Source organism: Panthera pardus, unplaced genomic scaffold (genome assembly GCF_024362965.1).
Source record: "Panthera pardus isolate Hobbes unplaced genomic scaffold, ASM2436296v1 HiC_scaffold_13, whole genome shotgun sequence".
NCBI classification, from domain to species: Eukaryota; Metazoa; Chordata; class Mammalia; order Carnivora; family Felidae; genus Panthera; species Panthera pardus.
The window spans coordinates 142,572,993-142,596,523 of NW_026526688.1; the positions used below are offsets into that span (position 1 = coordinate 142,572,993).

The window sequence follows — 23,531 nt, forward strand, 5'->3', positions numbered from 1 at the left end:
GCCTGCTTGGGATTCTCTGTCTCCCTTTCTCTGTCCTTCCCCTGCTCAATCTCTCTCAAAATAAATAAACTTGAAAAAACAAACAATTTGGGGGGTCAGGATGAGGAGAGAGGAGGTTAAAGAGAAGGGGTAAGAGATGACATAAGAATGGCCTAGGTGATAGGATAGAAGGGTTGAGTATACCTTCTCTCTTGTGTAATGTTTGGAATTTTTCTTAATAAAGTTTTCTAAAATATGAGAAAGAAATATCAGATTATAAATACTTCTAGACCATACTTCTTGTTTTAAATTTTTTTAATTTTTTAATCTTTATTTATTTTTGAGAGAGAGAGAAAGAGACAGAGTATGAGTGGGGGAGGGGCAGAGAGAGAGGGAGACAGAATCTGAAGCAGGCTCCAGGCTCTGAGCTGTCAGCACAGAGCCTGATAACGGGGCTCGAACTCATGAACCATGAGATCATGACCTGAGCGAAAGTCAGATGCTTAAACTACTGAGCCACCCAGGCGTCCCTTGTTTTAAAATTTTTTAATTTTTTATTTTTTTAAATGTTTATTTATTTTGGAGAGGGAGAGAGACCACAAGCAGGGGAGGTGCATAGAGAAAGGGAGACAAGAATCCGAAGCAGTCTCCATGCTCTGAGCTGTCAGCATAGAGTCCAACGTGGGACTCAAACCCATGAACCACAACATCATGACCTGAAGTAAAGTTGAACGCTTAACAGACTGAGTCCCCCAGGTGCCCCCTAGACAATACTCGTAAAGTTCACTGTTCAACATGGTAGCCACTAGCCACATGTGGCTATTTAAATTTAAATGCAAATTAATTATAATTAAACAAGATAAAAAAAATCTAATTCTATGGTTGCACCAGCCCCATTTCAAGTGTTCGATAGCTACATATGGATAGTGAATACATACTGGAGAATGCAGTAATAGAACATTTCCATCATTGCAAAAAGTTCTGACAGCATTATTCTGCAGACTAGGGTTGTATCTCCATTTGGAAAGAAGCTGTAACCAGTAGTTAGAAGACTTTAACTTATTTACCATGGCAAGTCTGAGTCCTGATCCATCAAGGACTGAAAAGCTGAAAAGCTTGGGTTCAAGCTGAAAAGCTTGGGTTCAAGAACAGTGTCTACTCAGACTACCTCATAAGAAAACTGTAAAGATCAATGTTTACCCAATGAAAGCTAATCAACAAGAAAAATGTGTGGAATTGTACAATTTCAATTAGGACACCACTGTAGTGGGTGCAAGGAGTTCAATGGCAAAGGCAATGTGCAAATTAGCAACATTCCAAATGTATGTTTAAAGACAAAAAAAAAAAAAAATCTGAAAAATAATTCCAGTTTTAGTTTGAGAAATAACACATTTCAGTATCCAATTTAAGTTTTCCCTCCCACTCCCTTTATTTTGGAATAAAAAACAAAGGATTGGAAAAGGCTTTGAAAACAAAGAAGTATATAATAAACAATCAAGTCATTCCAAAAGGCAGAGGTACAGACCTATATCGCCCACCCCCAAAAAAGTCTAAACCAACCTCAGAGTGAAAGCAAAGGTAAGATATTTGGGGAAAACTGGAGAATGAATCTGTTTGGCTTGTGGTATTTCCAAGGATGTCCCCTACATTATCAGAAACTGCCTATGGGATAGGCTCAAAGTGAAGAGATGATGTGAATAACTCTGATGAGTTGAAGAACTTTCAGGCAGATACTTAAGTTAATCTGGGCCCATAAAATTGCTGAACATTAGCTCACAAGAAGTTGCCTCAAAAATTTTTACCTCATTCTTCCAATCTATGCAGTATAGGCCACAAAATTTCTTTTTCAAAAACAGTTTTAAGCTTTGGCCCAAATTCACAGTTCATGTATCAAAAACATTTTCCCCCATACACTCTGTATCTAGTTTCTAGATTATAAAATATGTAACTGATTTGAAATGGGTACATTAAAGAAATCACAGAACAAAGTAAGCACTATACATTCAGAGACAAGTACTTCCATCCTGAGAGACTGTGGGTTCCTCTCCAATGAAGTAGAAATGAAAATTATAGAAAAGATTAGATGATGCATTCAGTTTTCTTCTTTTCTGAGCATAGCTCTTAATAGTTTGAAGTCTTCCCTCCAATAAATAGTAAAACCCTGATTAAAGAAATATCAGTTTGTTCTCAGCGTATTTTTTTTAATTCCAGAGGAATTTGGTATGTTACCAAGTAACATTCACACTCCCTCATTTGCATAAGGTACAAGAGTCCCAAACCAGGAAACAAGGTGTTTTCATCAAAATGCAGAGGCCTGAGACTAGGGCTTGCACATATAAAGCTCTTTGGGGAAATGATCCAAAGGAACAGGAGTGGGGACCGAGAAGTATGAAACAGAGAAGGAGGCACAGTCATCCTAAACATATGTATATGGAGCTAATCACACTGTGGGCTGAGGCTAGGGCCCATGTGGGACCCTCTGAGGAGCCATATATATTGTGCCTCAGAATTGTCCAAAGTTAGTGACAAAAGAGAGAAGTATTTGTCCACCAGATTCCATCTCCCATCAGGCAAGTGTTGGCCCATGGGATGGAAACGCCCTTGGACAGCCAGATGTGTACATAGGTCAAAATAGTGAAGCAGAGCCCAGGTGGCTACAGCAGAGAAGCCTGGGGGAGAAAGCTATAGATATGAGGTCTACACCTGCCTGAAACGCACACAGCAACAGCATGAATTACATAAAGGTGGACTGAGAGGAAGCAGGCTGGCACAAGTCTTATCCAAAGGATCAATTTTGTTCATTCAGTCACATGTTTATTAACCAGGGGGGAAGGTGGGGGGGGGGGGGTGCACAACACAGTCTCTCCCTGCAAATCTGGAAGTAAGGCTAAGAATACATGAATGTGGTCAAGGTTAGCAGAACATATGTTTGTGGTAATGAGAGATTTATTTTTTTTTTTTAATGTTTTAATGTTTATTTTTCAGAGACAGAGACAGAGACAGAGAGTGAGTGGAGGAGGAGCAAAAGGAGAGGGAGACACAGAATCTGAATCATGGCTCCAGGCTCTGAGCTGACAGCACAGAGCCCCCACATTGGGCTCTAACCCACCAACCAGGAGATCATGACATGAGCTAAAGTTAGGTGCTCCACTGACTGAGCCACCCAGGCACCCCTGAGAGATTTTTTTTTAAAAACATTCACAGCTATATTTGATCATTCCTGTTTATGTATGTATGTATGTATGTATGTATGTTTATTTATTTTTGAGAGAAAGAGAACACAACCATGCTAGAAGCAGAAAGAGAGGGAGACACAGAATCCAAAACAGGCTCCAGGCTCTGAGCTGTCAGCCTAGAGCTGGACACAGGGCCTCAACCCACAAACCACGAGATCATGACCTGAGCTGAAGTCAGATGCCCAACCGAGCCACCCAGGTGCCCCATTCCTATTTATTTTAAATAGGGTCTTGAAGAAAGGAGTGGTGAGGGTTGGGGTGGAGACTCCAGAACACCATAAAGGTGACACACGAGCATTGCAGGCAATCACTGCTGCAGGAATTCAGAGACAGAAAAATTACCAAAACTTGGATGGCGAGTCAAGGTTTCGAGCAGACAGTATATTGGATCTATGCCTCAGAGGTGTGCTCTGATTAGAAAAAGGGAAGACTGCATTTTAGGTGTGTGAGAGAAGGGGCAAATGCTCACTTCCTGCTGGGGTGGGGTGCGGTGGGTTGGCAGTTCTGGCTGGAGCCCAGTCTTTGGTATAAAGTCATTATTAGTTCCATATTTATTTCCTTTTTATTGAGGATGAATGTTTCACACATCACTGAAAGCACTTTGTATGTCTTAACTTATTTAATCCTACAAATCTTTGAGGAAGGTACCATTATTATTTTATAGCTGACGCATGAGATGTACACAAGGTATGTAACTTGCCTAAGATCACAGAGATGGTTAAATGGCAGAGCCGATACCCTAGAACCCAAGCAGTCTGACTGTAGAGCCTATGTTCATAATCCAAATGTGATATAGTACTACTGCCTCTCAGTGAGAGAAAACAAAGCAAGAAAGAGAAGGGTGCCATCTGATGCATCTGCATTTAGGAACAGATGGGCTGGGAAAGGACAGATTTGGAAGCATCCCAAGGGAAATAATTCTGTCAAGCAGCTGGAAGTCCTAATGGCCTCAAAACCATTTCCCAGAGAGTACAGTCCCAGAGTTGGGGCCACCAGAGAACAGCACAGAAGGTCTTTCAGAAGGTCACCACCCATCCCTTACTTAGTTAGGATGCTACTGCAAACTCACGGTGAGTGAACAATAGGAATAATCACATCCTCTGCCTTCAACTCATTCTGGCTGCTTAACACACACACACACACACACACACACACACACACACACACACACACACTATTCCTCAGCATTCTACCATGTCCAACTAGAATCAGAACAGGACAGAGAGTGGGAAAAATCATTACAGACTGGGAAAGACTTTTCGAAAATAATGAGGACCCTTGGCTCCGTAGCAGATTCCCTGACTAGGACCCTTGGCTCCATTGTAGATTCCCTGACTAGGACAGTATGGTGAACTGTTACTATTCAAAATAATCACCCCCACCCCAGCCCAGGATGGGGAATTAAATCCTCATTCCAGGGCCCTCAAGTCTTGGTCAATTGACTGGCAGAGCCACTCTTTGCAGAAGGATTATCCATCACCATCTTGCTGAATTTAGGAGTGAAAATTTAGCCAATGAAATTCATGTAGAAGTGACCCATGGTAAGAGCTTGATAGTTCAGGGGTCAGTTTATCTTTTTCCTCTGCCACCGGACTGGCAAGGTCCAGATAGAGGACCTGGATCCTGGGGTCAGAACAGCATGGAGATCTCAGAGGATGAATCAAAGATTGTGGTTAAGAAATAAACCTTTGTTGTGTAAGCCACCAAAATTTGGGACAAATGCGTTACTTCAGCATACGTCAGTCTAACAGACCGACACAAATTGTAGCATAAGTTAGTCTAACAGACCGACACAAATTGTAGGTCTATATGTATATTGGTCTAAGAACCTTGGTTCTAAAGCCTAGTGCTCCCAGTAACTGGCTGTACACATTAGGTGTTAGTTTCTTTGTTCCTCAGTTTCCTTGTCTATGTTACTTCTTGGGAATTTTGTAAGGATAAAGTGAGATAATTATCTTGACAATTCAAATAAAATTTAAAAATCAAGATGCCAAGAAGGCTTGCTGTGCACAGAGGTTTTTGTTTTTTTTTTTAAATTAACTATAGTTAATATACAATGCTACATTAGTTTCAGGTGCACAACATAGTGATTCAACAACTCCATACATTAAGCTATGCTCACCATAAGTGCAATTACCATCTGTCACCACACAACACCATTACAATATTATTGGCTATATACCCCATGCCGAAAGTCTCATTCCTGTGACCCATTCACTCTATAACTGGAAGTTTGTATTCTCTTCATCTCCTTCACCTATTTTGCTCATCCCCCAACCCCTTCCCCTCTGGCAACCATCAGTTTGTTCTCTGTATTTATGATTATGTTTGGCATCTTGTTTGTTCATTCACCTTGTTTTTAAGATTCCACCTAAGTGAAATCATATAGTATTATCTTTCTCTGACTTATTTCACTTAGCATAATACCCTCTAGGTCCATCCATGTTGTCACAAATAGCAAGATCTTTTTTATGGCTGAGTAATACTCCATTGTGTGTGTGTACACACACACACACACAACTTCTTTATCCATTTATCAATGGATACTTAGGTTGTTTCCATATCTTGGCTACTGCAATAACATAAAGGTGCATGTATCTTTTTGAAGTACTGTCTGTATTTTCTTTAGGTAAATACCCAATAGTGGAATTACAGGATCATATAGTATTTCTATTTTTAATTTTTTGAGGAACCTCCATACTGTTTTCCACAATGGTTGCACCGATTACATTCCCACCAACAGTGCATGAAGGTTCCGTTTTCTCTATATCCTTGCTAACACTTGTTATTTCTTATTGTTTTGGTACTGACAGGTGTAAGGTGATATCTCATTGTGGTTTTGATTTGCATTTCCTTATGATTAATGATGTTGAGCATCTTTTCATATGTCTGTTGGCCATCTGCATGTCTTCCTTGGAAAAATGCCTATTCAGGTCCTCTTCTCATTTTGTAATTGATTTTTTTGGGAGGGTGTTGAGTTGTGAAAGTTCTTTATATATTTTGGATATTAACCCCTTATTAGCTATTTCATTTGCAAGTATCTCATGCCATTCAGTAGGTTGCCTTTTAGTTTGGCTGATGGTTTCCTTTGCTGTGCAAAAGCTTTTTATTTTGGTATAGTCCCAATAGTTTACTTTTGCTTTGTTTCCTTTGTCTCAAGAGACATATTTAGAAAAATGTTGCTAAGGTCAATGTCCAAGAGATTACTACTTCCTTTAAAGAGTTTTATGGTTTGAAGTCTCACATTTATGTCCTTAATCCCTTTTGAGTTTATTTTTGTGTATAGTGTAAGAAAATGGTCCAGTTTCATCCTTTTGCATGTAGCTGTCTGGTTTTCCCAGCACCATTTATTGAGGAAATTTTCATTACCCTATTGTATATTCTTGCCTCCTTTGTAATAGATTACTTGGCCACATAAGTGTGGGTTTATTTCTGGGCTCTCTATCCTGTTCCATTGATCTATGTGTCTATTTCTGTGTCAGTACCTTTTATTTTAATTACCATAAGTTTGAAGTGTATCTTGAAATCTGGGATTGTGATACCTACAGCTTTGTACTTTCTCAAGATTGCCCTATTTGAAGTCTTTTGTGATTCCATACAACTTTTAGGATTATCTGTTCTAGTTCCATGAAAAATACTATTGGCATTTTCCTAGGGATTGCATTGAATCTATAGATTGCTTTGGGTAGTATGGACATTTTCACAATATTAATTCTTCAAATCCATGAGCATGGTATATCTTTCCATTTGTGTCATCAATTTCTTTCATCTTTAAAAAAAATTAAAAATCAGGATGCTGAACAGCTTCCTGTGCACAGATGGTTTTGGTTAAGCCTTTTCCTTTCAACAGTAGGTCTGAGTAAATGTAATGGGCACCCTTAATGATACTCACAAAACTTATATTGACATGAAAACAATACACAAAGGGATGTAGTGAATGAAAAGGTGTTAAGTCTTAAGAAAACCATAGCTTTTAATAGACTTTACTCCTACTTTCATACAATCCTATGGTTTTTTTTAATATTCTTTATGGAGAACACTGTTGGACACTTGTAGTCCAAGATAGAAGGGGTCCTACCATTCTTCCACCCTTTAGGACTCACTTGCTTCAATGTTTAAGAAAATAAGACTTTGTAGTTCTACATCTTGAGGAAGGCCTCAATACAGAAGACTAAACAGAGGAAGACCTATGCTGGGGATGTTGTCACTGGATCCCTCCTCCTCTTTGTGTGTTTCCTCTGTCTTCACTTCCTCTATTCTTAAGGATGCGATCTGGTCATGAAAGGAATCAACTCCTCTATCCTTTCTCATCTCCCCTCTATTCTACTGAATCCTGAAGAATTCAATACTCTGCAGACTTTCGAGGTCTATCAACCAATTCCAAGAATCTGAGATATCTTAAGTTGGGGCACAGGGTGGGTAGGATATAAAATATCTTTAAAACTGTGTAGAAAATATGCACGTGTCTTAAAGAATACACTGCATTATCTGGTCTCCTCCCACCTGCCTCGACTCACATCTATTTTCTCTACCCCACCCTGAACAGTGACGTCATAGGTGGATTTCCTCAAAAGGCTGTCTCACACCCAGAGCTTTGCAGGAGCTATTCCCTTGGCTTAGTACACTTTTCCACCTCATTTTCCTTACTCATCCTTTTGCTTCCTTACCCATCCTTCAGAGAAATTTTTAGAGAGCAGCAGGGATGGCATCTCAAATACTCAACATCATAACTTCAGCATCTGCTCAGAGAAAGTATGAAAGAAATATCTGATGAAGCAGATGGATTAGGAAACTAAGAATGGCTATTGATGTGTTTAGGTTGTTGTGGGTTGTTTTGTTTTTCAATTTCTAAGCTATCTGTATTACTTCTATAAGAAAAAACTTATGAAGAAAATCATAAATTCATCCCAAAGTAATGTTACTTAACTATCAAAACAAGTATGTGTATACACACACACACACACACACACACACACACACACACATTTTTTGGAGACATAATTCCCTTATAATTAATACTTGCTAGAAAATGGAGTTTGACATTACTTAGTATTATTTCAACATTCACACAGGCTGAATGTCACAGGCATATGGGTGTACTATCACTACAAAATGTCTTTACTTCTCAAGTAGTTTTAAATTATAGCTATGAAGGTCAGTTACCAGAGCCAAACTTGTTCTTAACAAGTAGAATTTTTATATCCATTCAATCAAAGAGTCCCTCACATCTTTCTGTGCCTATTCATTTGCAGATAGGAGTAGAAATTGTAACTGGGCTCCTCATATCATGCATTCACATGTGACGCCCATCTTCATATGCTTTCCAATTTCTTTAGGCTAAAAGATGTGACTTGCAGCAGGGCCACATAGCTGAGGAAGTTCCATATGGAGGAGATCACATCCTTGAGCATCTTCCCTTTCACCTCCTCAGAGTCCAGCTTTGGCACAAGCCCCTCAATCAGAAACATCTCGGCTTTGCTTCCCCAGCTTTCAGCTGCCATACTCTATTCTTTTCAGAGGCTGATGCTTTATGCTATGTATTTTTTCACCACAATTTTTAAAATGCAAAAAAAGGAGGGGGGGCATGAACAAAGTTTCTGCTTGTTGGATACCAAAGACATTCTTTTTGGAACATGAAGCCTGATCAACCTCTTCATCTCAGCCTGCCCCTCCCACAACATATCACACTCAATCCCACACGGTCACAGTTCAGCAGGTGGACAGAATGCAACCACATAGGTCAAGTTCCTGCATCCTTTGACTTGAGCAAGACACTCACACTCAGTGGCATGGATCCTTAAAAAGGTGGCTCTAATGCCTTGGTTCTGGCATATGAGGGTAAAGACTCCTGATTTCTACCTGAGACCAGCCCTGAGAGGACACAAATTTGATTTCATATCACCCAGCAAAATTATTTTTAGAAGCCTGTCTCTATCACCTCAGCCCAAATATTGGTTTTCATGTTCCACAGTGGTTGCATTGATAGGTTGCCAGCAGGCCTGAGTGGGTCAGAGGCAGTACTGCTTAGTTGGGAGGGAGTTTTCTGTCAATCTGGATTTAAAAAACAACAACCACAAAGCAGGTATCAATTATATTGTAAAGTAGATCTCCTTAGGGAACAGGATAGAAGCTTTGGATCTGCTGGGTCTTTGTTTAAATAATGGTTCACTTCACTGACCCCAGTTGAGACAGGTCTAGCTAGCACTATGGAAGAGTTTTCAATAAATTATAAAATCCAAGAGCAGCCCATACCCACCCCACCCCCAGTCAAGTTTAAGGTCCTATAAAGAGAAACACTGGCTTAGAAAACTCTATACCCTGCCCCACAGGAAGTCTAAACCCAAAGATCATTATCAGCTGTGGCATCATCAGTGGACATAAATACTAGGCCTTCTGGCAATCAATCAAAGTAGGACATCCAAATCATTCGCTCCTTTGTCTGGACACAGACAGAGGGTGGCCCCTTTGAAAGCACTAAGCATTGGTGTCAATTATATGGGTGTCCAAAAAGACAGGGTCTAGCAGACACACAGTTTGGTTTCTAAGTCACAGTTTTTAGATGGGTTAAGCTTACTTGTGTAAATCTCACAAAGTTGATGAAAACGTGCTAACAATCTAATAACTCTTACATCAGGATGGTGGGGTATGGGTAGTTTTGTTCTTTTAGTCGATTTCCACGAGTCTGTTTTTCATTGCAATGTAAACACTTCATTTTTAAGGAAGATATTTTAAAGCATATAAAAAAAAAAAAACTATAGCTTTCAAAGATTTGAAAAGGACAGATTACTACACCTCAAACACTTCCAGCATTCCTTAATAATTGCTTATAGAGTCTCAGTGTGTATAATTTATACCACTGACAGAATTTTAATTTTTAAAGACCTCCCCCTAGATGACAGTCCCTTTATCATTTAGATAGCCATCCCGAAGACCTTTTTCAGCTCCATTAAGCTTTTGCCAGGTACAAAAGAGCCAGAATCCCTCATGCAAGGACCACAGCATCAAGTCTTAGAAATGGCAATTTTGTAACACGGGAAAATAACGTTTCACTGTCAGTCCTCACCCTCCTCCTGCTGAAAACAGACCATATCTTCAGGAACCATCTCTAATGATTCCCAGACAAGATCTTTACCTGCATCATAAGTGTTGAGTCAGCAACAGGCACATAATTTCCTTTCTCCCTAAATGGCTTACATACTCCATACTCACTGAAGTTCATCACTTCACTACGCATAGACACTAAATCTCTCAGAAATAAAAGCTCCAGGTAAAAAGAGAAGGTCTCTCTTGTCCACTGATGTAACCCTGGCTCCCAGAACAGTACCTGGCACATAGGAGGTACTCGGTAAATACTTTTAAATGAGTGAATGAACTTGGTTTTTCCATTTCTTTTGGCTCCACAGATAAAAGAATAATTAAATAGGTTTCTTGAAGGATATCATGCGAAATCTCCATCGCTGCAAAAGTTTAAATACATACCATCTGTTAGGGATAAAGTAAGAAATATTTTTGCATTGGGAAGAAGGCTGAACTGAATAATCTCTTAAAGTTCCTTTCAACTCCTAGGCTATATAACTTGAACACCACACCTTAAGAGAGAGTGGATCAGCTACATAAAGCCTGATTCCCAAGTAGAGTAAATTACCATGTTCTGTTTAAAAGAAAGATAATAGCTGTCCTGGGACTTGGATGCAAAAATACTAACTCACCCAAAATGTGGACACATCCCTAAGGGAGAAATGCTCTCGTTAATCATTAGTTATATTCTGAAACAGATGTGCTTTAGGGTCTTCTCAGAGCCAAGCAGCAACACCATCCAAGAGAAAATGGAGACACTAGGGGTTGAGATTAGAACAAAAATAAACAGTATCACACTAAACTCAAACTTTTGTTTTCCAGCCAACAAATCAACTTAAGAAACATCTTAATTCAGCCTTAAGGTTTAAATGGTTATAACTGAATATAACCAATTCATAAGACAGAAAATACTGCATCTGACATACAAGGTTTTTCCCCAGTAAAATCTCATATTTACCTAGGATATCACACAAAGACATTCAAGTTCAAGAATGCCTAACATTGAGAGCAAATTATTCTAACTGAACTTTCCTTCAATCTGGATGGGAGAGGCAGTTTGTAGGGAAAGGAGATCTATTCATGTTTCCCTAAACAACTTTTTAAAAAAGTCTAAATTCTAAAGGAGTAACTAGGGAAACTCCATTCATACATAGATCAACTTTGGAGTGGTTCTTTTCTCTCAACACACCCTTCCTTTCATTTGTTCAAATCAGAGAATAGATAAAGGAACAGGAGGGGCAGAGAATTCTAAGATGAAGGATGTAGTGTTGATCCCTTGGAGCTGGATTTGGATAAATATGTATTCACGAGGGTTGTTTTGAAGGTACGACTATAGGCACCACACTTAAGGCAAGAACTGAATGAACAAAGTAAAACAAGTCAACAATTCGTTGGAAATGTATGAAAAGACTTTTCAACTTTGTAGTCAACTTTTGATCACCCAGACCACGGCTCAGTCCAAAAAAAAAAAAAAAAAAAGTCTTCTGTTTTTAAACTGCAATTTAATCTTAATTCCAGTGACAACGGGGAATGTGCAGAGAAAGCAGTTACCTCCTCTGTACACATACTCTTTTTGGAATCTCCTCTATTATTTGAATAAGAGGTCTTAGAGAAGAATTCTGTGGGATTAAGCTCACATCTGGTTGGCAGACCTGGTGTTGGATATGATTATGGCCACACAACTAAATCTCAAATCCACATACTGTTCCTATTTAACTGACATATATGAACTAACTAATTTATAGAAAATGTGCAGCAAATTATTTCTTCCACCTCCCCCAAGCCTCAAGAATGCACCAGCAATAGGTGTTACTGAACACCCCCCCCCCCCAAATTTGCATTCCTAGACACTCTCCAATTATCTCAAGCAGTTATCAGTTATTTTAGTTATGGAAATATGTGCCCTGGAAATAAGTACAGTGTGGGGACGGTGAGAGAGAAGGGAGTAATTTAACCAGATAAACTTGACCTCTCTGTACCTCAATTTCCCCCACCAGAAAAATAAAGGGATTAGCACAGAGACTATGTAAATTCCCTCAGTAACAATAATCCAGGACCACTAATTATCAAGGGCACAATTTGTGTGCAAGAGGAAACCTGATTCTTAAGCGTCAGGTCATTAAATATTAGAGTATAAAATGCCCAAAAAACCCAGTTACACTTCAATAGGACCACAGCACATTGTGACAGTGGAGAACGTCTTTGAAAACATGCCTGCAGCCAAACCACCAAACCGAGTTAAAGCACGCAGAAGGACCCCGCGAAGTTCCCGGGGCGGGGTGGGGGCGGGGGCAGCAAAAGGCGCGTGTATCTGGAGAGGAGTTCGAGGAAGAGCTTGGAGTCCGAGCACAGCCTTGCATTCCTGGGGCTTCGGAGCTTCCAGTACGCCTGTAAGTCTTTCGTGTGGAACCACAAGACCTCTCAAGCCACCACCTGCGGCCACACAGTTGTGGGAGGGAGAGGAGAAAAGGAAGGAGGTAGAGCGGGAAAAACCTCGCTCGAGGCGCGCCCCAAAACCGGTGGTGCGAAAGTGGACTTCGAACATCGACAAAGAAATGGGGAAAGAGAAGGAAGGAGGACTCCGCCTTTCCCACCCGGCTCTGCTCCTTTCAATAAAAAAGGAAGGGCCGCCGCCGTCCCTCCCCCCCACCCCCCTCCGCCTTTCACCCTAGGATGCGGAGCACCGACTGAGACCGCACCCTCAAAGTCCGGCTCTGAATCGCGAGCTGAGTCTTGCACCCCACCAGGCGCTGCCCCTGCCCGGCTCGTGAATTTGGGGCGGGAGCGCACCCTCGGTCCTTCGCTCGCCCCGAGCCGCGGGGCACCGGGTTCTCCACTCGCCCGCCCTAACCTTCCTCTTCCTCGCGTCCGCGCCTCCTCGGTTCGCCGCCCCCGGTCTTCTAACCTCGGAGCATTTAATACTTCCACCCACCACGACAAGGGGGCCTTGTGAAAACTTTGTGTGTGTAGCTAGGGCTTTTGTCCACATCCTGGGCAGGGCCAGGTCAGCTGGGTGGGTGCCTGGGGGTGTCCCGGCTCTCACGATGGGGAAGCCACCACGGAAATCCCAGCCTTCCATTTCTGACCCGCTTCTACGGCCGTGTGACAGCGCGCTTCGGGGAACAATTCCCATGCCCTGGTCGCCCCTCGGCGAGGGGGAGTCAGGAGGAAACCCCCGCACTCGGTGCCTCTCTCGACTGTCACGAGAGAAAAGGTGTGCACGCCGAGAGGGAGGCAGCCGAGAAATACCGTGCCTGAAAGAAACCTTTTAAAGGGAAAAGAGGGAAGGGGTCCTTTCTCTCCCACATCTCGGGAACCCGGGCGCGATGAGGCGATACACTGTTGCATCACGTAGTAGCCCAGCCTCTAGTCTCCTAGCCCTCCCCTCAGCTCCAGACGCGCGCCCAATCTCACGCACACACCCACAGCCGCCACCATCCGGAGCCCCCGCCCGGGCCCCGGTATTCCCCCCCGGCACCCGCCTGAAAGCGGGGACCACCCAGTGCCGGGAGAGCCGCGGGCAAGGGTGGTGAGGCCCCAGCACTCACAGACGGTCTCCCCACGGCCACGGCCATCGCGGCTGCGGCTCCGACTCCAGCTGCGCCCGGGTGCTCTCCGCCAACACTGGCTGCTGCTCCCGCTCGGGCTCGGGCTCCGGCTCGCCTCCCCCGCGCCTCCCTCGCGGCTGCGCTCTGCCAACACCCGGCTCCCGCTCGAAGCCAGCGGCATCTGCTCCCCCCACGCCGCCGCCCCTCCCGCTTTATTAGAGCAACATGGCCACCCGCCTGGAAGGGACCATTTGCTTCCCCGGGAAGGGGTGTGAGTCTGCGCGCCGGGGCTGAGGCGGTGGGAGGGGGGATGGCGTGCGGGCCTCCAGCCGGGGTCAGCGGGCTCAGGCCGCAGGACTCGCCCTCAGCGAAGGTAGCCGTGGGCCCCGAAACGACCCTCTCCAGTGCCACCGAGACTCCCGCAGCCTGTACTCTGGCCGCCACCCCCCCGCTCCACCACGTGCTGGAGTCCGAGTAAAATCCTGGGCGCGGAGGTCCTAGCCTCGGGTTCCGCCACGCGCTTCACCAAGCAGGAGAGGCTGCGGAGAAGGTGAAGGGACACTGGGGCTAGACGGGTCTGCGGGGACAGCGTCTCGCGGCCAGTTAGCCCAGGGCAAGCACGCTCCACCCGGAGGAACCGGCTTGGAAGGGCTGCGGGCCAACCTGGGAGAGAGAGAGCGGTGGGCGACCGAGGTGGGGCTGGGCAGACCCCCACGAGGAAGCGTTGCCCCTCCACAATTCTTTTCATAAGGGAGAGACTAAAAGGCTGGAAGCTGTCCCTAAAGCGCGCGGCTGGGTAGGGGATCACATGGAGAGGAAGAGGCCATAGCGGTTGCGGCTGCGGACGACCCAACCACCGCCGGCTGGAGAGGAAGAAAAGGACGCCCCCGCTGGAGAATTCACGCAGCTGTTGGCAGCCCCAGAGCGTGGGGCCAAGGCCTTCCCCGGGTGCAGCGAGAGCTCGTTGGTCACCCGTGGGGGCTCAGCCGACCTTATTTGATTGCTGGAGACAGACCCGACGACGCGGAGGCGCGCGGGCGGGAGTGCGGCTGGGGAGGGGCTTGGCGACAGCGCCGGGCGGGTGACCGTGAAGTCGGCGCGACTCCGGCCGCGTGGGGCTGGAGAACTCCTCCGCTGTGGGGAAGGACTTGCGCAGCAGATGTTGGGGCGTTACTGCGTGTCTGTGTGGCGGACGGAATGGCAGGGTTCTGGCGCGTGCTGGGTGGCGAGGTGTGCTAGAGCTGCTGTAGGTGACCGCGGCCCCTCGTGGAGCGGGAGGGGCGGACCTCGAGGACGAGGTGATTGGGCATAGCAACCTGTCCGCGGCTGGATTGGAGAGCGGGGAAAGTGTGGTGCGGAGGTGAAGGGTGGTGATCAGCCCACGCGATCGCGCCCTCAGGGAAAGCCTGGGCCTATTGAATTAGGTGAAAGACAAACCGCCTGTTTAGACTGAGGCGCCTCGGAGTCTGACCTAAGCGCCCAGGTTTGTAGCGGCTTTGCGTCTGCCTCTGTCCACCCGCCCCCACCCATCCACCTACCCACAGTGGGCCGCAGGATTAGAACGCGCCGCCTTTGGCTAAGGATGAGTGGGCTCCGGGCGTGGGCCCAGCCGCTGTGAAGCAGACGCTGGGTTGCCCCGGGAAGGGTTGAGGGGCTCAGTGCTGAATTCCACCCGCAGGGCTGAGAGTACCGATGAAAGCAAGATGAGGATCTCTGAATGGAGACCTGTTGTGCGTGTGGGCGGGCCCAGACTAGCAGGGAACGAACCTAGTCAGTTTTGACCAATATCTGCCCCCTTGACTTCAAATCTTTTGAAGAAATGGACCAACATTTATGCCAGGCATACAGTAGGCACTACGTGTTGAATTCAGATGACCGTGTGGATGGGTGACGTGCAAAGGGAAGGGGAAAAGAGAAATACTTTGATCTGCTCTCTGTATATAGCCATTTTTTCCTTCTCCCTTAGGGAGGATTAGACAGTGGCACTGCCCACGGACCAAAGGTCTCACGTAAACCCTGTAAAAAAACATCGCTCTTCACCTTGCCAACCAGATGTAAGGGCAATTGGAAACCAGCTCTCCATTTTGTGTTCCGTTGACCAGGCCAGATAGCAGGATTTAATTAATTGTTTTTATTTTTATTTACTTCTTTGGTTCGTGTTTATGTTGAAAACCTCAGATTAGACTGTAAGACTATGAACTCGCTACTTGGTGGGTGGGTTAGTTTATTCTCATCACAAAAGCTTAAAGTCACTTATTCCAACAGCTCAACTGTTGGAAGAAAGCCTTTTAGGACAAAATGATCCCAGTTTACCCGACTTCTGCCTGAATTTTTTCACTGACAAGGAGCATTGCCTTAAGTTCCCCTCTCTCTGCTTTTTGTTGTTTTGGCAGGTAGGCATAAATATATTTAATAAAAATACAGTTTTATTACTTTTGGCCAATAAGTCTATTTCAGAATGTCATTTCTCATTATGAAGCTATTTTTTTAAATTTTTTTTTAACGTTTATTTATTTTTGAGAGAGAGAGAGAGACAGAGCATGAACGGGGGAGGGGCAGAGAGAGAGGGAGACACAGGATCGGAAGCAGGTTCCAGGCTCTGAGCCATCAGCCCAGAGCCGACGCGGGGCTCGAACTCACGGACTGTGAGATTGTGACCTGAACCGAAGTCGGAGGCTTAACCGACTGAGCCACCCAGGCGCCCCCCATTATGAAGCTATTTAAATAATCATTCTACAACCAGACCTACCTAGGTTCAAAAATCCTGGCTTTACCACTTCATAACTGTGTGACCTTGGGCGAGTTACTTAACCTTTCAGCACTTCAATTTTCTCATCTTAAAATCTGTTTAATAATAGCTCTTCCGTAATAGTTACAAAGGGATTAGATTACCTTTTTAGATTATACTGTGGTAAGAACTAAAAATTTTTAAATGCAGATGGCTCTCTGACTCTTAACCAGTGTGCAGTCTGCTGAGAGACAGATGTTTAAACAATTCTGCTAGATAAGACAAATCCTAGAAAAGATATGAATTATGGGGGCACCTGGGTGGCTCAGTCAGTTGAGTGTCTGACTTCAGCTCAGGTCATGATCTCACAGTTTGTGGGTTTGAGCCCCATGTCAGGCTCTGTGCTGACAGCTCAGAGCCTGGAACCTGCTTTGGAATCTCGCTCTCGCTCTCTCGCTGCCCCTCCCCTGCTTGTGCTCTGTCTCTCAAAAATGAATAAACATTAAAAATTTTTTTAAAAAAAGAAAAGATATATGAATTATGGGATTTTAAAGTATGGTAAAAGGAACTATTCACTCTGTCAGAACAGGAAAGGGTTCACCAAGGAAGTGGAGCAGGAGAGACAGCAAGAAAGACATTCTACTTTGTTCCTTTAGCCCTAGGAGTAGTAACGGCTTCTTAGTGTTACTAATTTTGGGATGACTTGCCATCTCTTATTTGTCCTTCTAACTTTGCCTACTTCAGCGCTTCTCAAATATTAGTACCTATGAGTCACCTAGGGATCCTGTTTGTTTATTTTTTTAAGTTTATTTATTTTGAGGGAGAGAGAGAGAGCAAGCACACGTGGGAGAGGGGCAGAATCCCAAGCAGGCTTTGCACCATCAGTGCAGAGCCCAATGCGGGGCTTGAACTCACCAGCTGTGAGATCATGACCTGAGCTGAGATCGGGAGGCTTAACTGACTCCACCACCCAGGTGCCTCTTAGGGATCTGTTTAAATGCAGATTCTAATTCACTAGGTCTACGTGGGGCCTGAGAGTCTCCAGTTCCCTCTGGCTCCCAGGTGATGCTGATACTGCTGGTCTGGTAATCAATCATACTAGACTAGCAAGGGTTTACAGTTGATAAGCAGTTCCTTTATTTAAGTTTCTTTGTTTGAAAAATCTGCATTAAATTCTTTTTTCCACTAAGAACCTGGTAGATATAGATGGAAACACACAAAAACTTGAAATTGTCATCCATGAGCTCAATCTCTTTTCCTAATTGTGAAAACATTTGTTAAAAAATTCATTCTGGGGGCACCTGGCTGACTCAGTGAGTAGAGCCTCTGACTCTTAATCTCAGGGTCTGTACATTGAAGCCCTACATTGGGTGTAGAGATTACTTTTTAAAAAATTCATTCTAAACATTGTAAATTTACCAGTAATTCTCAAATTCTCTCTTGCTTTTTATGCTCCTTGAAAATCAGGACAATATTTGCCCCTCTTTAGTCTTCTGGCATTTCTTTTCTCTGGCTTTCCAAAGCTGGCTGTATTGATTCCACAATCACTTATGCTAAGTATTTCATGGATAATTCATTTAGGCCTGGAAAGTTTAACTCACTTAAAATAATTGGTTGCTCGTTAACCACATTGGATTTTAGTAGCCTTTTAATCATTAAAATAATTTTTTTTCATTAAAAAATTACTGTCTTTAAGAGAGGAGACAAAAATGGAGAGGTCTTGTCCCCCCCCCACCCCTTTTTGTCATTTGATAGCATTGTATCCTCAGAACCCAAGAAGTGACTTTCATCCTTTCTTGTTCACCCTCTTGTGGCAAGCATTACTTGAAAAACAAAAAAATTCTGGAAATTCCTTGGTATTCTTTTTTTAAAAGCAAAAATTATGTAAGCCTACAGTATTTGTCCTTGTAGGCTTGTGCTACTCTTTAATACATGCTCTTTTAAAATCTGATCTTGTTAAGAAACACCCTGTGAAATGACATGCTCCCTGGAATATGAGGACTTGGACACTGGCCACTCTCTTTGGCAGCCAGCCCTGGAGTAGGGTCAGTTCCCCTGTTGTGGCACCCCTAATTATCAGATAATTCCTTTCTCCCTGGGAGCAGTCATTTCCATGTCAGTTATTATTTCTCTTTGTGAGCCTAAAAAAGTATGTAGTTGAAGTCCCTCTGACTACTAGATGTTGCCACGGAGAAGAGAATCCTATATATGCACCTGTATATTATGACAGCAATATCGCTTCTATAGTCTCACCTTTTGTCTCAACCTATTTGCTAGCTACCATTCCACCATTATCAGTTTCCACCAGCTGAATAATTCTATTGCATGGGGTTACTCTGCACCTACATTTCTTGTCTTGTAGACTTGTTCCTTTTGAATGAGGTAATACTTCCGTATTTCAGCCATAGGTTCCTTGCTATTTCATCTACCAATATCTGTCCACTTGCATTCATTTCCTTCTGTTAAGTTTTCCAAGTTCTGTTTGCTTTGCCATTAATTCTCCCTTTCCAACCTGAGATTTCAAAAATCACCAGCACTATATTCCAAGTTTCTTCTGTTTTCATTTAGTCCATCTAGATCAACAGAAGTGGATATCAGTCAGTTGGTATGATAAATTTTAGCGGATTATGCTTCATGCCTCGCCATTATACTCTTTAGAAGAATAATAGAGTCAGCCATTGCAAGGCTTCCTCCATATTCATCCATAGCAAAAAAACATGGGCTTGGGAGTCAGAACAATAGGGGTCATGTTCCTGCACTGCCAAATATCATATGCTATGCAGTTTCTTAAATTGATATATTGATTTGGGTATAGGCTATTTCTATAGTAAAAACACCCCAGGCATGCCTGGGTGGCTCAGTCCATTAAACGACCCACTCTTGATTTCTGCTCGGGTCATGATCTCACAGTGGTGAGTTCAAGTCCTTTGTTAGGTTCCACTCTGACTCTCTCTGTCCTTCCCATTCTCTCTCTTTCTCGGTAGGTAAAATAAACTTCAAAAAAAAATTGTTGGGGTGCCTGGGTGGCTCAGTCAGTTGAGCATCTGACTTCAGCTCAGGTCATGATCTCACGATCCGTGAGTTTGAGCCCCACATCGGGCTCTGTGCTGACAGCTCAGAGCCTGGAACCTGTTTCAGATTCTGTGGTCTCCCTCTCTCTCTGACCCTCCCCCATTCATGCTCTGTCTCTGTCTCAAAAAAATAAATAAACGTTAAAAAAAATTGTTAAAGAAAAGAAACACCCCAAAAGTCAGTGACCCGAAAAAGATAAATGTTTATGTCTGATGAAAAGTTCAGGAGGTGGTGAGCAGTCCAGAGGCCTGGCAGCTGTGATTCTTGAGGCCATCCAGAAGTCCACATTCCTTGTTGCAACCTTGTTGCTCCATCGAGTTCTGATTATTACCTTGTACACTCTGAATAAAGCTGGTTCACCAACACCGTATCCATAGTCCAGCCCGTGGGAAAGATGAAAGAGATGAAGAGGCAACGGAAGGAAAGCAATTTCCTTTTAAGGAAGTGACCTGGTCATAGTATGCGTCACCTCTGCTCACAATCCATTGCGAAAACTCGGTCACACAAATGTACTCAGGTGCAGGGGAGGCTAGGATTTGTGATCTCTTATATGACACCAAATGCCACGCTAAAAGGAAGAAATGAAAAATAGATACTGGGGGAAATCAGTCTCAGATGTAATATATTTACATAGTTTAAATTTTGTTTTAATGTTTATTTTTGAGACAGATAGTGAGTGTGTGTGGGGAGGGGCAGAGAGAGCCAGAGACACAGAACCTGAAGCAGGCTCCCGGCTCTGAGCTGTCAGCACGGAACCTGACGGAGGCTCCAATTCGTGAGCTATGAGATCATGACCTGAGCCAAAGCCGGACGCTTAACCAAGTGAGCTACCCAAGCGCCCCTATATTTACGTAGTTTAAAAAAATAATATAAAATTGTGTACAATGAAGTCTCCCACTCCATATACCATCTGTCCAGTCCCCATCCCTTTCCCTAACAGATAAATAATTTATTAGTGTCTGGTATATCTTTCCAGAGTTTTCTTAAAGCAACTTCAAGCAAATTTAAATATATATTCTTATTTCTTACCTTATCCCAAGTTTTACATAAAAGAAAAACCACACAGATCATTCTGTACCTTATTTTGTTTATTTAACACTATTTTGCACATCCTTTTATATGACTGACTAGTTATCTTATTCTTTTATACTGTTGCCTAGTACTTTTAAGGCTGTATCATCATCTATTTAATAGTCCCATTGATAAATTCAGGGTTGTTTCTAATCTTTTACCATTACAAATGATGCTGAAATAATAACCTCGTGTTTGTAATTTTGAACATGAGAAAGCATATCTGTAAGATACATTTCCAGAAGTAAGGTTAGCCGATCCTATGATACTGAGCCAGTCTCTTGATCTCGTTAAGTCTCATTTTCTGTACCTATAAAATGAAGTTCATATTTACCTCATAGATAGGGTCATTATGATAATGAAATAACTAAATATAAAGTTATTCTACGATAGTATCAAAATCATAAAATAGAGATACATTTATCAAAATATGCATAAGATTTGTACTCTCAAAACTACATAACACTGCTGAGAGAAAGGAAACCTAAACTGAGAAATATACCATGTTCATGGATTAGAAGACTCAATATTTTTAAGATGTAATTCTCTCCAAATCAGTCTATGGATTTGGTGTAATCCCAATTGAAATCCCAAGGAGCTTTTGTAATAGAAATTGAAAACCTGATTCTAAAATTTAATGCAGAAACACAAAAGACCTAGGATAACTAAAATAATTTTGAAAAAGAACAAAATAACAAAGTTGGAGAACTTAAACTACTTAATTTCAGGGTTTACTAAAAAGCTAAAATAATCAAGACATCGTTGAATTGGCCAAAATATAGTCACATAGTTTTTGAATGATTCAGAGAATCCAAATATAGACCCACACATGTATGGTCAATTGAATTGTGATAAAGATGCCAAGGTAATTCCATGGGAAAGGATAGTCTTTTCAAGAAATCCTACTAGAACCATTACATGTCCATATAGACAAAAAGAACCTCAACCTTTATTTTACTTATACACAAAGATTAAATCCAAGTGGGTCATAAACCTAAATGTAAACACTAAAACTAACATTTGGGGTGCCTGGCTGGCTTAGTCAATGGAGCATGCAACTCTTGATCTTAGGGTCATGAATTTGAGCCCCATGCTGGGCATAGAGATTACTTTTTTTTTTTTTAATTTTTTTTAACGTTTATTTATTTTTGAGACAGAGAGACACAGAGCATGAATGGGGGAGGGGCAGAGAGAGAGGGAGACACAGAATCGGAAGCAGGCTCCAGGCTCTGAACCATCAGCCCAGAGCCCGACGCGGGGCTCGAACTCACGGACCGCGAGATCGTGACCTGAGCTGAAGTCGGACGCCCAACTGACTGAGCTACCCAGGCGCCCCAAGAGATTACTTTTTTAACAAGTAACACTTCTAGAAGAAATCAGGAAAATTTTAATGACTGGATTAGGCAATAATTTGTTAGGACACAGAAAGCACTAACCAATTGGACATTATCAAAATTCAAACTTTGGCTTCTCCAAAGAAACTATTAATAAAATGAAAAGGCAAGCCACAGATTGGAAAAAAAAAAAAAATCTGTAATACTTAGTTTTCTTAATGGGCAAAACACATGAATATACACATCATAAAACAAGATACATATTTGGCCAAATGTGCATGAAATGACACTCAACATCATTTTCTTTAGGGAAATGCAAATTAGACTACACACACACACATATCACCTACTAGAATGCTGAAAATCAGAAAACCTGGCAATACTAATGGTTAGGGAGGATATGAAGTACCTGGAATTCTGATGCATTGTTTGTAAAATATACAGCCACTTTGAAAAACAGCTTGGCACTTTCTTATAAAGTTAAACATCTATCTACTATGTAACTCAACAGTTCCTATCAGAGGTATTTACACAAGAAAAATGACAACATGTATCCACAAAAAGAGTGTTTGTAGCAGCTTTGTTTATAATAGCTAAACAATGGAAAGAATCCAAGAGTCTCAACTGGTTAGTTGATACATTGTGATATACCAATACAACTGGACACTACTTAGCAATAAAATATACTATAGATATATGCAAAATGTGGATAAATCTAAAAAATAGGCTGAGTGATGGGGAGCCTGGGTGGCTCAGTGAGTTAAGCATTCAACTTCGGCTCAGGTCATGATCTCGCAGTTCACGAGTTCGAGCCCGGCATTGGGCTCTGTGTTGACAGCTCAGAGCCTACAGCCTGCTTTAGATTCTGTGTCTCCCTCTCTCTCTGTCCCTCCCCTGCTCATGCTCAATCTCTCTCAAAAATAAGTTAAAAAAATAAAAATAAAAATAGGCTAAGTGAAAGAAACCAGACAGGAAGTATATACAATGTGATTCCATTTACATGAAATTATAAAAACAAACCTATACTTATAGAAAGCAAAACAGTGGTAACCTAGGGTCTCAACTGGGGAGAATTGACTTGAAAAGGGCACAAGAGGAATTTTTGGAGTAATGAAAATGTTCTATAATTGTAGTGATTATACAGGTGAATTTGTCAAAGCTTATTGATCTATATGCTTAAAATGGATATGTATTATTGTATATTATATATCAATAAAATTTATTTTTAAAATCACTGGGGCGCCTGGGTGGCTCAGTCGGTTAAGCATCCGACTTCGGCTCAGGTCATGATCTCGTGGTCCATGAATTCGAGCCCCGCATCAGGCTCTGTGCTGACAGCTGAGAGCCTGGAGCCTGTTTCAGATTCTGTGTCTCCCTCTCTCTCTGACCCTCCCCCGTTCATGCTGTCTCTCCCTGTCTCAAAAATAAATAAACGTTAAAAAAATATATTTAAAAAAAAATCACTGTACCAATGTAGTTGCTTTTA

At 42.7% G+C, this 23,531-nt stretch overlaps 2 protein-coding genes across 7 annotated transcripts in view; both read right to left on the reverse strand.

The window, feature by feature from the left end:
* Positions 1 to 14,036, reverse strand: part of SEPTIN11 (septin 11) — an 88,333-nt gene extending 74,297 nt beyond the window's left edge. For 5 of the 6 annotated variants that reach the window (XM_019466851.2, XM_019466822.2, XM_019466843.2 and 2 more), the window contains exon 1: positions 13,841 to 14,035. In XM_019466851.2, the coding sequence (XP_019322396.1) occupies positions 13,841 to 13,867 (27 nt within the window). In that variant the 5' untranslated portion in view covers positions 13,868 to 14,035. Of the gene's footprint in view, positions 1 to 13,840 lie in introns of all 6 variants that reach the window. The other variant, XM_019466826.2, reaches the window with a different exon arrangement.
* Positions 8,207 to 9,429, reverse strand: LOC109277290 (mitochondrial import receptor subunit TOM5 homolog). The gene has a single exon (XM_053901471.1). The coding sequence runs from the start codon at positions 8,714 to 8,716 to the stop codon at positions 8,528 to 8,530; it is 189 nt and encodes a 62-aa protein (XP_053757446.1). The 5' UTR covers positions 8,717 to 9,429; the 3' UTR covers positions 8,207 to 8,527.
* Positions 14,037 to 23,531: the final 9,495 nt, after the last annotated feature.